At 47.4% G+C, this 16,181-nt stretch overlaps 1 protein-coding gene across 1 annotated transcript in view; it reads left to right on the top strand.

Moving 5' to 3' along the window:
• The window catches only part of LOC129698396 (deleted in malignant brain tumors 1 protein-like), a 57,981-nt gene that overhangs the window by 3,157 nt on the left and 38,643 nt on the right, over positions 1-16,181 (top strand). The window contains exons 2-5 of the mRNA XM_055637527.1: positions 2,484-2,798; positions 9,471-9,785; positions 10,531-10,845; positions 11,672-11,986. Coding sequence (XP_055493502.1) covers positions 2,484-2,798; positions 9,471-9,785; positions 10,531-10,845; positions 11,672-11,986 — 1,260 coding nt within the window. The remainder of the gene's footprint in view (positions 1-2,483; positions 2,799-9,470; positions 9,786-10,530; positions 10,846-11,671; positions 11,987-16,181) is intronic.

Here is a 16,181-nt window from a genome sequence, read left to right as displayed (position 1 = left end):
CACACACACACACACACACACACACACACACACACACACACATCTGAACATTTTATGCTTTATTTCTCAACTTATCCTTGAATCACTACTGATTAAATGTCTAGAAACATCAAAAGACTTTGAAATTAAAACCACCGGCTTCAACTGATGGCGTCACAATGTCTCAGCGAACAGAGATTCATCCTAGATGCTGGAATCTTTCATTCAGGAACAGTTTGAGTTGGAGGTCCACACCTACGTAAGGGCTACGGGTAGGGAGCAGGTGCGAGGGTGGAGCAGACACATTGGGTCTGCACTTGGTCTAGTATATTGTAAATAGTTGCGGCCCCAGCCCCGAGCCTTGCGGCACTTCACTCGCCACTGCCTGCCATTCTAACAGGGACCCGTTTATTCCAACTCTTTGTTTCATGTCTGCCATCCAATTCTCTATCCATGTCAATACCCTACCCCAATACCATGTGCAATAATTTTGCCCACTAATCTCCTGTGTGGGATCTTATCAAAAACATTCTGAAAGTCCAGATATCCGATGTCCACTGGCTCGCCTTCATCCAGTTTACTTGTCACATCCACAAAAAATTCCAGAAGATTAGTCAGTTCCTCTGTGTCCCTAGACCCTCTGTCCTCTAGTACATCCGGAAGATTGCTTGTGTCTTCCATAGAGATGACTGAGCCAAAGCACCTTTTCAACTTCTCTGCCATTTCCTTATTCCCCATAATAATTTCACCTGGTTCTGCCTTCAAGGGGCCCACATTTGTGTTTACTAATCTTTTCCTCTTAACATATCTAAAGAAGCTTTTACTATCCTTCTTTATATTCTTGGCCAGCTTACCTTCGTACCTCACCTTTTAACCTCGTATTGCCCTTTTTGTTACCCTCTGTTGTCCTTTGAGAGTTTCCCAATCCTCTGGCTTCCCGCTACTCTTTGCGATGTTTTAGTTTTATTCCATCCCTATCTTCCATTGTCAGCCACGGTTGCCTCTTATTCCCTTTAGAATCTTTCTTCCTCTTTGGAATGAAATGATCCTGCATCTTCTGGATTATGCCTAGAAATTCCTGCCAATTCTGTTCCAACGTCATTCCTGTCGGTCGACCGTCGTCAGCTCCTCTCTCATGCCTCCATAGCCTCTTTGTTCAACTGCAATACTGACACTTATGATTTAATCTTCTCCCTCTCAAATTGCAGATTAAAATTTATCATATTATGGTCACTACCTTCTAGCGGTTACTTTATCTTGAGTTCCCTTATTAAATCCGGTTCATTAGACAACATTAAATCCAGAATTGCCTTCTCTCTGGTCGGCTGCAGTATAAGCTGTTCTAATAAGAATCCATCTCGGAGGCGCTCTACACACTCCCTTTCTTGGGGTTCAGCACATACCTGATTTACCCAGTCTACCTGCACATTGAAAACTTCCATAACCACAGTGGCATTACCTTTGTTGCATGCCAATTTTAACTCATGTTGCAACTTGCACCCTATATCCAGGCTACTGTTTGGGGGCCTGTAGATATCTCCCATTTGTCTCTTCTTACCTTTACAATTCCTCAATTCTATCCACAGTGACTTTACATTGTCAGTCCCTATGTCACCACTCGCAAGGGACTGAAATTCATCCGTCACCAACAGAACTACCCCACCTCTGCCCATCTGCCAGTCCTTTCTATAGGACATACAACCCTGAATATTCAGTTCCCAGTCCCGATCCTCCTGCAGCCATGTTTCTGTAATCCACACAATGTCATATCAACTAATCTCTAACTAACTTTCTTATACGTTGTGCATTCATATATAATACTTTTTTTATCCATTATACACCTTGCCTTTCACATCGATTCCTATTTCTCTTGGCCATACTCTCCTATCCCTTTGTGAGCTTCCTGTCCATTTAATCCTGGTGTCTTTCTCAACTATTCCTCTACTCTTTATTCCGTTAACTCCAGCCTTATTTTTCCAATTTGTCTCCTACGGAGAGGCCACTGGGAATCTTTCCCTTTCATAATTCATGGTGGAAAGTCCATACTTCATTGAAAGTGACACAGAAGTAGATAGGATGTCATTGTAAGCATACGGTGTGATTGCCTCAATGGGTCAGGGTAATGAATATGAATGATGGGACGTCATTGGCAGTTGTATAAAACTTTGGTGAGATGACATTTGGAGAATTGTCTGCAGTTTGTCCCATTGCAGGATAGATTCATAGTTATATATATGGTTAACAAAAGTTTCAAGATGTTGACTTGAATAGAGAATATTAGCTATTAGGATATTGTGGGGAAATTCAGAGTGTTTTCTCCAGATCACCGGAGGCTGAGGTGTTACCAGATAGAAGTGAATGACGTTTCCTCGACCATTATCTGTCCCACTCACCTCTCACTGCCAGCATCGTCATATTACACAGTCGAAACTGTCACTTTGTTAATTCTCAGCACCATTTGAGAAGTTATGTCTAATTTCATCCTCATCCCCCCTTTGTTGCAGGGCCGGTGCCTGTCCGTCTGGTGAATGGGAACAACATGTGCTCCGGGAGAGTGGAGGTCTATCATAACTCCACCTGGGGCATCGTCTGCGGCAGGAGCTGGGATATCAATGCGGGGAACGTGGTCTGCAGGGTGTTGAACTGTGGGCCGGCCCGGTCAGTAACAACAGCTGTGTCCTACGGAGAGGCCACTGGGAACATCTGGCTGGATGGGGTGAAGTGTAATGGGACAGAGCCTGCCCTCGACCAGTGTCCTGCCAGCCCATGGGGTGTGAATAACTGCACACGCGGAGAGTACGCTGTAGTCTCCTGCTCAGGTGAGTGTGGGTGGGGCTGGTACTCTCTCAGCAGAGTGGGCTTCAGGCGGGGGTCAGTGGGAGGTCGCATCCTGCAGCAGCGGAAGGGGAGGCCTTCATGTTGGGGACAGAGGGGTTTATTTCTGGACGGCTAATGTGGGTGTTGTGGGTTGAAGGGAGTGGCCTCTGGAAGGCTAGTATGCACACTGTGGGCAGAATGGACTGTTCTTGGGCTAGTCCTGCAGCTGGGGATGGGGTGGTTTCTGGTGGGGGGGTGGAGAGAGCATTCTGTAGCTGAGTGAGGGGTCAGCTTCAGACAGGGGCTGGGGGGGGGGGGGGGGGGGGGGGAGGGGGGGGGGGGGGGGGGGGGGGGGAAGAGTGCCCCTGGCTTCTGGACTTACTCATTCCCGCGTTCTGGACCCACTCATTCCCGGCTACTGGACTCACTCACTCTCGGCTTAGAAATTTCATATTCTGGGGCAATATGAAATTTCCCCAACTATTAATATCCCACCCTGTCTATAAATGCTGGAGTCTCCAGTTCAGTGGAGTGTGGGTGGTGAGGCAAGGTTGCAAACCTTCTACAGAACTTTTGTTGTATATTTGTGCTCTCATCCCTCCAGACTTATCATCTTGGTTTGCTGCTTGTTTCACTGTCTTGCTGTGACTATAGAACTCCAGAATGTAGGGGATTACATTTGTCTTTTTCATGTGCGCCTCTAATGAAATATAGGCATGTTTAAGGATTCAGATCAGTGAATGAAGAAGAACAATTCAGATTACAAACCACTATCTTTATTAAAAATAAATCCGAACCAAAGTTTAAAAGCAACGGCTTATGTCTTTTAAATGTCACTTTAGCATCTGCCTCCACCACCACATCTGGCATTGCGTGCCAGGCACCCTGTGTGAAAAAGAACAAGCCCCGTATATCATTCTTTTCAGTGATATGACTACAAGTGCTGTCTGTACGGAGTTTGCACGTTCTCCATGTGATCACGTGGGTTTTCTCCGGGTGTTCTAGTTTCCTCACACACTCCAAATACATGCAGGTTTGTAGGTTAATTGGCTTCTAGTGTGTAGAACAGGACTATTGTATAGGCAATCGCTGGAGATGTGGACAGTGGACTGAAGGACCTTTTTCCTTGCTGTATCTCTAAAACTAAAAACTAAAACTACATTGGGAAAGTGGGCCAAGGACCGGCAGATGGAGTTTAATGGTGACAAGCGCAAACTGATGCAGTAAGGGAAGGTAAAGCAGAGAACAATTGACAGAGTAAATTGCAGGGCCCTGGGAATGTTTGTAGACACAGAGACCTAGGGCTACAAGTACTCGATTCCTTGAAAGTAGCAACACAGACAGACAGGGTGGCGAAGAAGGCATTTGGCATAATTGCCTTCATTGGTCAGGGCTTTGACTAGAGAAGGTGGGAGGTCTGAATGTAGCTCTATAAGGCTTTAGTTTGAACAGTTTTGTAGTATTCTGTTATATTCTGGTTCGCTCCATTACAGGAAAGACGTGGACGCTTTGGAGAGGGAGCAAAAGTTCACCAAGAGGCTTTTAGATAGGCAGATGAATATGGAGGGAATAAGAATATGGACCATGTGCAGGCAGCGGAGAATAGCTTATCTTGACATCACATTTGGGCACAGGCATTGTGGGCCGATGGACCTGTTCTGATGTACGTCATGTATTGTGTGTTGTCTGGTAGTTCAAAGTGTGCAGAAAAGATTCAGGAGGATTTTACAAGGATTTACAAGGGTTTGAGGTATAGGGAGACACTGGATAAAATAAGAGAAGTTAATAGATGGCAAACAGGAGGATAGAGCAGGGCAACTGGCCCTTCAGCCCACCGACTCTGCACTGATCATCACCCATTTACTCATACTAATCTCAGATCACTCTTCACACATTCCCGTCAACTCCCCAGACTCCCACCCTTATTGACGCACTCGGGAAATTAACGGCAGACAATTAACTCAATCAGCTGAGATATGAGAGAGAATTGGAGCATCGGGGGGAAATTCATGCAGACCAGAGGGAGTGGAAAGTCCGGTTTAGCTGGAGCGAAGGGACCAGGGTCTGAAAGAGGTTCATAAAATCACAAGGGGCCCAGATAACATTGACATCACAACATATGTGTGGGAAGGAACTGCAGATGTTGATTTAAACCGAAGATGGACACAAAAAGCTTGTGTAACTCAGCGGATCAGACAGCCTCTCCAGAGAACAGGAATAGGCTTCGGTTCGTGACCCGTCTTCTGACTGAAAAAGGGTCTCGACTTTAAAAATCACCTATTCCTTCTCAACAGAGATGCCGTCTGCTCGCTCAGTTATTCTGGCTTTTTGAGTCGATCACAAATATATGCCCCAGGTCATGAGAGTGGGATGACATAGAGGGCACAGGTTGGAGGTGAAAGGGAAAAGACTTAATAGGAACCTGAGACGTAACACACAGAGGGTAGTGGGTGCATGGACAGAGCTGCCAGAGGAAGTGGTTGAGGCAGGTGCAACAAAAGCAACATTTAAAAGACATTTGGACAGATAAATGAATAGTAAAGCTTTGCAGGGATATGGACAGAATTCAGGGAAAGGGACTGGCGTAGAGGGAGCATCTTGGTCTGTTGGGTGACTTGAGCTGTGTTGTGTCCTAGAGTCACCACTAGAGGGCTCTGCCTCGAGATGAATGTTTCCTAAGGTGGGTCCCTGGGAGATGTGCAGGGGTTTTGCAGCAGCCATGTTAGGCTTGTAATAAACACACTTCGGGTTTGTACACCAAGTGTAGATTGTGAATTATTTAGCCTTCGAACACAACATCTGGCGACGAGGATGGCTGGTTTAACACTCGCTGCCCCATCTCCATTCTTGGAAACTCGAGGAGAGCCTCCGGTACCATGGATATGCTGGTATGAATGTTTCAAGACTTACCTGATCGCAAGTTGCCTGGATGGGGCGGCCATTTGGGACATTCGCCACAGAGCGATTCTGCTGCATTGCCTCGGAACGGAGGGACAGCGAATCTTCGCGCTGCTCGACAGAGTGAGTACAGTACTGCTGTTAACGCACTGGGCAAATATTTCGTGTGCTGATAGAATGATACCGGTTTCGCCAGCGGTCACAGGGACAGGGCGAACTGCATTGATAGCACTGCCTGCAAAGTGCAATTTTGGAGCACTGACGGATGCGCTGGTGAGAGACCAGCTGATCGAAAAGACTTTGGTCCAGCGGATTAGAGAGCGCCTTCTCACGGAGGATGATGCTCTCACACTCGAAAAGGCACAAGCGTTAGCTGTGCAAATTGAAAGTGCCATGCATAACGTCGAGGTGCTCAAACAACAGCAGATGGCATGCTCGGAGGGAGCATTTAGTCCTTCATCCCGTCAGATGAGCACAGCACCAGTGCAGGACATTCAGAGGCAACCAAGACACGGTCGCTCAAACAAGCAGTGTCCGAATTGTGGCCGGACACACGCTCCCGGGGAATGTCCAGCGTACGGTAAACGATGCAACGCGTACTCAAAGCTAAATCATTTAGAGAAAGTATGCCGGTCATCAAAGGAGAAGGCGTCATCGGTCTGCCAAGTAGATGATGCATCTCCGGGTGGACACGATGTATATTCCATAAAGGACAGCGCTGACCAGGATGTTCGGTCAGCAGGGACTTTCAAAGACTGCAAGGTCGAGATCACTGGACCTCGGTCTGGCTCCTCATAGATGTGGGGGCAAAGGTTTTAATTTTGAGCGTTGACCTCTACAAAAGGTACTTTTTGGTTTACCCACTTACTTCCCTGAGGGACACTCTTCACGCTTATGATGGTTTAACACTACCCACAAGAGGGCTAGTGACCATTCCTGTTTGCTACAAAGGAGTTAAGCTTGATAGCTTCACATTCTACATCGCAGAAGGAAAGAGTCTGATGGGAGTCAATTTGTTTGACCAACTAGTGTTCAAGCTTCAGGATTCAACCAGCATGAACATCAATGTGATCAGTGACGCAGACCATGGACATGTGTACCCCTCTCTTTTCTCGGGTTTTGGGATAGTTAAAGGGTACTGCCACGCACGTCGTGTAAACACATCAGTCCGGCCCGTTTCACAACGTCTACCATTTTCCGTTCGCGTGGAAATCTCAACAGAACTGAAACGACTCGAAAAGGATGGTATCATTGAGCGCAACGATTCATCCCCTTGGATATCGAATCTGGTCATCGCACAACGCAAGAACGGTGAACTCAGGCTGTGCATCGATCTCAAAGCGGTCAACAAAGCCATTATTTCAGACAAATACCCTCTGCCAACAATACAAGAGCTAGCTGCATCGTTCCACGGTTCAATGGTGTTCGCAAAACTGGACATGCACCAAAGCTACCTTCAGGTACCACTAGCAGAATGCAGTCGGCATTTGTCAGCATTCATTACACATGAAGGAGTATTTCAGTACCGTAGGATGCCGTATGGACTGTGCTCAGCGCCCAGCGCATTTCATAAAAACGTGGCATCAGTTCTGACAGGCATTGACAGAGCACTCAATCTCCTCGATGATGTCGTGGTCCATGGAAGCGACAAAGAGGAACACGACCGACGACTGCATGCAGTGTTAGCTCGTCTCGCGCTACACAACTTGACGTTCAACGCAGTAAAATGCACATTTACAGCATCCGAGATTGACTTTCTTGGGTACAGAGTGACAGCATCTGGAGTTGAGCCTACTCAGGACAATGTCCAAGTCATTAGCGTGATCCCTGCCCCAACTAACATGAAAGAGTTAGCATCATTTCTAGGCACCACCAACTTCTACCGCAAGTTTGTGCTGCAGTACGCGCAGATCGCAGAACCGCTACAGAAGCTGTTACCGAAGGACACACAGTGGGAAAGGACTGATGAGCTGGACTTCGCGTTCAACACGCTGAAAGACAAAATAGCATCTCCGCCTATTCTCACACACTTCGCCCCAAGTGCGGAAACGTACGTCAGAACAGATGCTTCCGATATAGCGATCGGAGCAGTGTTCTTGTAGAGTATCGTTGGGAGCGAACGACCGATCGCATTTGTGCCCCATCCCTTGACTGCCACATGACGCAAGTACTCCATCGGGGAACGCGAAGCATTAGCGTGCATCTAAGCGTGTGAATACTGGCACGGATACCTATACAGGAGACCATTCACTCTCCGTACAGATCACCTAACGCTAACTACGTTGTTGGACACGTCAAGCTCAGGACACCGTCTGCTCAGGATCTACAGATGTTCCGATCGCCTTCACCAGTACAACTTCAAAGTAGAATACCTCGCAGGTTCACACAATCGCATCGCAGACATGCTCAGTTGCGTCTCAACGGCGGCACCCGCAAGCACAAGCGATAGCGACGCTTTAAGCGACATCGACAAATACGTTCTTGCGGTAATTTTGCACGAGAAGGCTAATCTTGTTAGGGAGAGCTGAAACCGCACACTGCAAATCATCTGCCAATATCTCAGGACAGACTAGCCGAAGGAGATGGCAGTAGAAGATCGCGTAGAAGATTTCGTAAAAAATTGTGAAGCATGCACAATTAGTGAGAAAGAAACAAGACCATGTCCTGCCCCTCTTCAGCCAATCCCATGGCCGGACAAACCATGGAGGCACTTGCAACTCGATATCTTTGGAGAGGTGCAAGCTGCGCCAAGAAGCCAGCGGTTTCTACTTGTAGTACACGATCTCCACAGCAAGTGGCCTGAGATCGCAACTACTTTCTCAGTCACGACAAGATCGATCATCATGATCCTCGAAAAGCTGTTCACTAAGTTGGAACTGCAGGAGGTCAAAACGACGGACAACGGCCCTCAGTTCATATTTGAACAGTTCTCCACTTTCCTCGCGAGCTACGACATTCAACACTGGGTACGAATCAGCAGCCCTAACAGACAACATAAGCTTGCAACTGCCCTCTCCAAGCCGATACAGTTGAAACGGAGATTCGGCGAGAACGCGTACCTCCTCCAAGATAACACCAGATGGAACACGAGGCGTCTAATTGCAACTAGACAGGGACAGGAAGAAGACGAATTGGACACTTTTCCTTTCCCAATATCCAATCAAGACAGTAATTGTGGTCAGCATACAGCAGAGCACACAGCAGAGCAGTCTATTCCCGCTCAACGCTCTCAGCGACAGAGGAGACTTCAAAATCTGTAGGATTATCAGCTGTGAAGCCTTAAGCGTTATGTGCACCGAGCTGTTATGTTGGACTGATTGCATATGGACATATTTTGGTGGGTAACGGGACTTACCCACTTACCAAGAACTTTCGTTTATAAGGAGGGAAATGTGTTGTGTCCTAGAGTCACCACTAGAGGGCTCTGCCTCGAGATGAATGTTTCCTAAGGTGGGTCCCTGGGAGATCTACAGGGGTTTTGCAGCAGCCATGTTAGGCTTGTAATAAACACACTTTGGGTTCTGTACACCAAGTATAGATTGTGAATTATTTAGCCCTCGAACACAAGCTGAAGGGCCTTCTCCTGTGCAGTGCGACACAGAGTCTGTTGGGGGTGGTAGTCGAGGTTTGTGGAAGACTCGGGTTTTGTAGGGTGGTCTTGCTCTCGAGTGGCTGTGCAGCATCCGCCTGTCACCTGCGCTGTGAGGAGCGGAGAGCGACCTGCTGGTTACATGCAATCTTGCAGCAGATTTAACCTCATCCCCCCTCTGTTGCAGATCTGCTGCCCGTCCGTCTGGTGAATGGGAACAACATGTGCTCCGGGAGAGTGGAGGTCTATCATAACTCCACCTGGGGCACCGTCTGCAACAGGAGCTGGGATATCAATGCGGGGAATGTGATCTGCAGGGTGTTGAACTGTGGGACGGCCCGGTCAGTACCAACAGCTGTCTCCTACGGAGAGGCCACTGGGAACATCTGGCTGGATGAAGTGACGTGTAACGGGACAGAGCCTGCCCTTGACCAGTGTCCTGCCAGCCCATGGGGGGTGAATAACTGCACACACGGAGAGTACGCTGAAGTCTACTGCTCAGGTGAGTGTGGGTGGGGATGGTCCCTCCTTGAGGAATTTTACATTGAAACTCAAAGTGATGTTATCCATAGATAAAGACAACATGAAAATGAAGTTGTGGGCAGTGAGGGAGGTTGTGAACGGATGCTGCGGGATATAGATTAGTTGGGTATTAGAGCAGAGAAATGGCAGATGGAGCATAAATGTACAAGAACGAAGTGATGCATTGCAAGAGACCAAATACACACGGGAAGTACACAGTAAATGGCAGGACCCTCAGGAGCAGTCATGTACAGTGATAGCGTGGGTTAACAAGAGCTTGTTGAGGATGTTGCCTCCAATGAAGAGTATTTGTTACATGGAGATTGTGGATGAATGTGTAGCTTTTTCTCTGAAGCGCAGATGCTGATGGGTGACTAGGTGGAAGAATATGAAATGTCCTCAACTATTAAAGTCCCACTCTGTCTAATCCATTCCCCTCTCACTCCTGGCACCACGTCATATTACAGTCTCACCTCGCCTTTCACCAGTCTCAGAAGCTTTTCTTGACTTGATTCTGAATCTAACCTCATTCCCTATCTTGCCGAGGTAAGACAGGGATGGTTTAAAGGAAATTTAAGAGGTAGCCAGATCTTTATTCCTGAGATGGATTTGTCGATTTCCAGGGGGTACATGTTTAAGGTGAGAAGGAGAAGGATTAAAGGAGAGTTATGAGGTGAGTTCTGAGATCTTGACTCTAATTTCAACCTCATTCCCCTCTGTTGCAGGTCCGGTGCCCGTCCGTCTGGTGAATGGGAACAACATGTGCTCCGGGAGAGTGGAGGTCTATCATAACTCTACCTGGGGCACCGTCTGCGGCAGGAGCTGGGATATCAATGCGGGGAACGTGGTCTGCAGGGTGTTGAACTGTGGGCCGGCCCGGTTAGTAACAACTGCTGTATCTAACGGAGAGGCCACTGGGAACATCTGGCTGGATGGGGTGAAGTGTAACGGGACAGAGCCTGCCCTCGACCAGTGTCCTGCCAGCCCATGGAGGGTGAATAATTGCACACACGGAGAGTACGCTGAAGTCTCCTGCTCAGGTGAGTGTGGGTGGGGCTGGTCCCTCCTTGAGGAGTGGGTTTCATTGCTCCGGTCAGGAATTTTACATTGAAACCGAAAGTGATGTTATCCATAAATAAAGACAACATAAAAATGAAGTTGTGGGCAGTGAGGGAGGTTGTGAACGGATGCAGTGGGATATACATTGGGAAAGTGGGCCAAGGACCGGCAGATGGAGTTTAATTGTGACAAGTGCAAACTGATGCATTATGGGAAGTTGGGTATTAGAGCAGAGAAATGGCAGATGGAGCTTAAATGTACAAGAACGAAGGGATGCATTGCAAAAGACCAAATGCACTCAGGAAGTACACAGTTAATGGCAGGACCCTCAGGGGATTAATGTACAGGGATAGTGTAGGATAACCAGAGCTTGTTGAGGATGTTGCCTCCAAAGAAGAGTATTTGTTAACTGGAGATTGTGGATGAAGGTGGAGTGTTTTCTCTGAAGCACAGATGCTGATGGGTGACTAGGTGGAAGAATATGACATTTCCTCAACTAATATCCCACCCTGACTAATACACTCCCCTCTCACTCCTGGCACCACATCATATTACACAGTCTCACCCTCCCCTTTCACCAGTCTCAGAAACATTTGTTGACTTGATTCTGAATCTAACCTCATTCCCTATCTGGCCCAGGTAAGACAGGGAAGGTTTAAAGGAGATTTACGAGGTACTCAGATCTTTATTCCAGGGATGGATTTGTCCAATACCAGAGGGCACAGTTTTAAGGTGAGAAGGAGAAGGTTTAAAGAAGAGTTTTGAGAACTTGACTCTAATTTCAAGCTCATTCTCCCTCTGTTGCAGGTCCGGTGCCCGTCCGTCTGGTGAATGGGAACAACATGTGCTCCGGGAGAGTGGAGGTCTATCATAACTCCACCTGGGGCACCCTCTGCAGCAGGAGCTTTGATATCAATGCGGGAAACGTGGTCTGCAGGGTGTTAAACTGTGGGACGGCCCGGTTAGTAACAACTGGTGCATTCTACGGAGAGTCTACTGGGAACATCTGGCTGAATGGGTTGAAGTGTAACGGTTCAGAGCCTGCCCTCGACCAGTGTTATGCCAGCCCATGGGGGGTGAATAACTGCAACCACAGTGAGGAGGCTGGAGTCTCCTGTTCAGGTGAGTGAGGGTGGTGAGGCAAGGTTGCAAACCTTCTACTGAACTTTAGTTGTATATTTGTGCTCTCATCCCTCCATTCTTGTCATCTTGGTTTGCAGTTTGGTTCACTGTCTTGCTGTGACTATAGAACTCCAGAATGCAGGGGATTACATTTGTCTATTTCATGTGCGCCTCTAATGAAATATAGGCATGTTTATGGATTCAGATCAGTGAATGAAGAAGAACACTTTTTCCTCGCTGACTCTAAAACTAAAGCTAAAACTACATTGGGAAAGTGGGCCAAGGACCGGCAGATGGAGTTTAATTGTGACAAGTGCAAACTGATGCATTATGGGAAGTTAAAGCAGAGAACAATGTACAGAGTAAATTGCAGGGCCCTGGGAATGTTTGTAGACACAGAGACCTAGGGCTACAAGTACTCGATTCCTTGAAAGTAGCAACACATACAGACAGGGTGGCGAAGAAAGCATTTGGCACAATTGCCTTCATCATTCAGGGCTTTGACTAGAAAAGGTGGGAGGTTTTGAATGTAGCTCTAAAAGGCTTTAGTTTGACCACTTTTGTAGTATTCTGTTATATCCAGGATCGCTCCATTACAGGAAGGACGTGGAAGCTTTGGAGAGGGAGCAGAAGTTCACCAAGAGGGTTTTAGATAGGCAGATGGATATGGAGGGAATAAGAATATGGACCATGTGCAGGCAGAGGAGAATAGCTTATATTGACATCACGTTTGTGCACAGGCATTGTGGGCTGATGGACCTGTTCCGATGTACGTCATGTATTGTGTGTAGTCTGGTAGTTCGAAGGGTGCATGAAACGTATAAGCATGGAAATAAACAAGATGGATCTGAGGGAGCGGCAGTGAGGGAGCGGCCTTATGAGTAAAGTGTGAGTCTTTGGCTCGATAGTCTTCGGCGAGGAGGCTGAGGAGAGTACGCTGAGTTGAGGACGCTACGCATAAAGCTCGAGAGGACGGAGCGTGGTGAGCACATGTCAGGGCAGATGAGACAGTGTGAGGCTTGCAGAATGTGGGAGCCCAGGGACACAGATGAATCCTCTGGCTGCTACATCTATGACAAGTGCATCCAGCTTCAGCTCCTAAAGGACCGTGTTGGGGCACTGGGGAAGCTGCTGAATGACCTCGGGGCCATTCCAGAAAACGAGAGTGAGGTAGTCATGCCGAGGATACAGGAAGGACCAAGGTGTGTGTCGGAGAGGAAGGGTGGAAATCATGGAGTGCAGTAGACTCGGGTGGCTGTGCCTAAAGAAAACAGGTACGCCCTCTTGTGAACTGTCCGGGGAGTCGATGTATCCAGTCCGAGCGGCGGACACGTTGGTGGCTCCAATCCTAGAGATGGGACTCGACCGGCGAGACCGACGTCGGGCAGAGCCCAAGTGGTGCGTGACTCCATTGTCCGAGGAGTGGACGGGAGATTCTGTGGAGGCAGACGAGATACGAGGATGGTCTGTTGCCTCCCTGGTACCAAGGTTCAGGATGTCATGAACCGAATTCAGAATATCCTCGATAGAGAGAGAAGGTGAACAGCCAGCAGTAGTCGTGCACGTAAGCACAAATGAAATTGGGAAGAAGAGGAAGGAGGTTCTCCAACATGAGTTCAGAGAGTTGGGAAGTAGACTGAAATGCCGGACTTCTAGGGTGGTTATCTCTGGACTGCTTCCGATACCTCGTGGTATTCCGGGAAAATCAGGTTGGTACTGGACCCCAAGAAAGGGACACAGAGTGCCTTTGTGATGGATTCTTTGAACAGCTTGTATTGGAGCCTACCAGGGAGAAGGCAATTCTGGATTTAGTGTTCTGTAATGAACCGGATTTGATAAAGGACCTCGAGGTTCATAAGTCATTAGGAGGCAGTGACCATAACATGGTCAGGTTTAATCTACATTTGGAGAGGGAGAAGGGTACATCGGAGGTGTCAGTGTTACAGTTGAATAAAGGGGACTATGGGGCCATGAGGGAGGAGCTGGCCAAAGTTGACTGGAAAGATACACTAGCAGGGATGACAGTGGAACAAAAATGACAGGTATTTCTTGGAATAATACAGAAGGTGCAGGATCAGTCATTCCTGAGAGGAATAAAGATTTCAAGGGGAGAAAGGGACGACCATGGCTGACAAGGGACGTCGGGGACGGTATAAAAATTAAAGCGAAGATGTATAACGTAGCAGAGATGAGCGGGAAGCAAGAGGATTGGGTAATGTTTAAAGAACAACAGAAGATAACCAAAAAGACAATACGGGGAGAAAAGATGAGGTACGAAGGTAAGCTAGCCAAGAATATAAAGCAGGATAGTAAAAGCTTCTTTAGGTATGTGAAGAGGAAACAATTAGTTAAGACCAAAGTTGGACCCTTAAAGACCGAAAAAGGTGAATTTATTATGGGGATCAAGGAAATGGCAGATGAAGAGGTACTTTGGATCTGTCTTCACTAAGGAGGAGACAAACAATCTTCCTGATATAGTAGTGGCCAAAGGGTCTGGGGTGACAGAGGAACTGAAGGAAATCCACATTAGGCAGGAAATGGTGTTGGGTGGACTGATGGGTCTGAAGGCTGATAAATCCCCAGGGCCTGCTGGTCTCCATCCCAGGGTAGATAAGGAAGTGGCTCTAGAAATCGTGGAAGCATTGGTGAGAATTTTCCAATGTTCTATTGACTCAGGATCAGTTCCTGGATTGGAGGGTAGCTAATGTTATCCCACTTTTTAAGAATGACGAGAGAGAGAAAACAGGGAATTATAGACCAGTTAGCCTGACATCGATGGTGTGGAAGATGCTGGAGTCAATTATAAAAGATGAGATAGCCGAACATTTGGTTAGCAGTAACGGGATCGGTCCGAGTCAGCATGGATTTACGAAGGGGAAATCATGCTTGACTAATCTTCTGGAATTTTATGAAGATGTAACTAGGAAAATGGACAAGGGAGAGCCAGTGGATGTAGTGTACGTAGACTTTCAGAAAGGATTTGATAAGGTCCCACTAAGGAGATTAATGGGCAAAATTTGGGCACATGGTGTTGGGGGTAGAGTGCTGACATGGATAGAGAAGTGGTTGGCAGACAGGAAACAAAGAGTAGGGATTAACAGGTCCCTTTCCGAATGGGAGGCAGTGGCTAGTGGGGTACCGCAAGGCGCGGTGCTGGGACCGCAGCTATTTACAATATACATCAATGATTTGGATGAAGGGATTCAAAGTAACATTAGCAAATTTGCAGATGACGCAAAGCTGGGTGGCAGTGTGAACTGTGAGGAGGATGCTATGAGTGCAGGGTGATTGGACGGGTTGGGGGAGTGGGCAGATGCATGGCAGATGAAGTCTAAAGCGGATAAATGTGAGGTTATCCACTTTGGTAGCAGTAACAGGAAGGCAGATTATTATCTAAATGACATCAAGTTGGGAAAAGCGGAAATACAACGGGATCTGGTGGTCCTTGTACATCGGTCAATGAAAGTAAGCATGCAGGTACAGCAGGCCGTGGCATGTTGGCCTTTATAACAAGACGAATCGAATATAGGAGCAAAGAGGTCATTCTGCAGTTGTACAGAGCCCTAGTGAGACCACACCTGGAGCATTGTGTACAGTTTTGATCGCCTAATTTGAGGAAGGATATTCTTGCTATTGAGGGAGTGCACCGTAGGTTTACAAAGTTAATTCCCAGGATAGCGGGACTGTCATATTCTGAGAGAATGGAGCAGCTGGGCTTGTACACTCCGGAGTTTAGAAGGATGAGAGGGTATCTCATTGAAACATATAAGATTGTTAAGGGTTTATACACGCTAGAGGCAGGAAATATGTTCCCGATGTTGGGGGAGTCCACAACCAGGGGCCACAGTTTAAGAATAAGGAGTCAGCCATTTAGAACGGAGACGATAAACACATTTTCTCACAGAGAGTGGTGAGCCTGTGGTGGAGTCAGGTTATCTGGATGCTTTCAAGAGAGAGCTAGATAGGGCTCTTAAAGATTGCGGAGTCAGGGGATATAGGGAGAAGGCAGGAAAGGGGTACTGATTGGGGATGATCGGCCATGATCACATTGAATGGTGGTGGTGGCTCGAAGGGCTGAATGGCCTACTCCCGCACCTATTGTCTATTGTCTATTGAAAAGATTCAGGAGGATTTTACCAGGAGTGAAGGGTTTGAGTTATAGGGAGTCACTGGATAGAATAAGAGAATAATAATA

This window comes from Leucoraja erinacea, chromosome 6 (genome assembly GCF_028641065.1).
Source record: "Leucoraja erinacea ecotype New England chromosome 6, Leri_hhj_1, whole genome shotgun sequence".
Lineage (NCBI taxonomy): Eukaryota > Metazoa > Chordata > Chondrichthyes > Rajiformes > Rajidae > Leucoraja > Leucoraja erinaceus.
The sequence above is the reverse complement of the archived record's forward strand: the minus strand, read 5'-3'. Positions and strand labels throughout refer to the sequence as shown.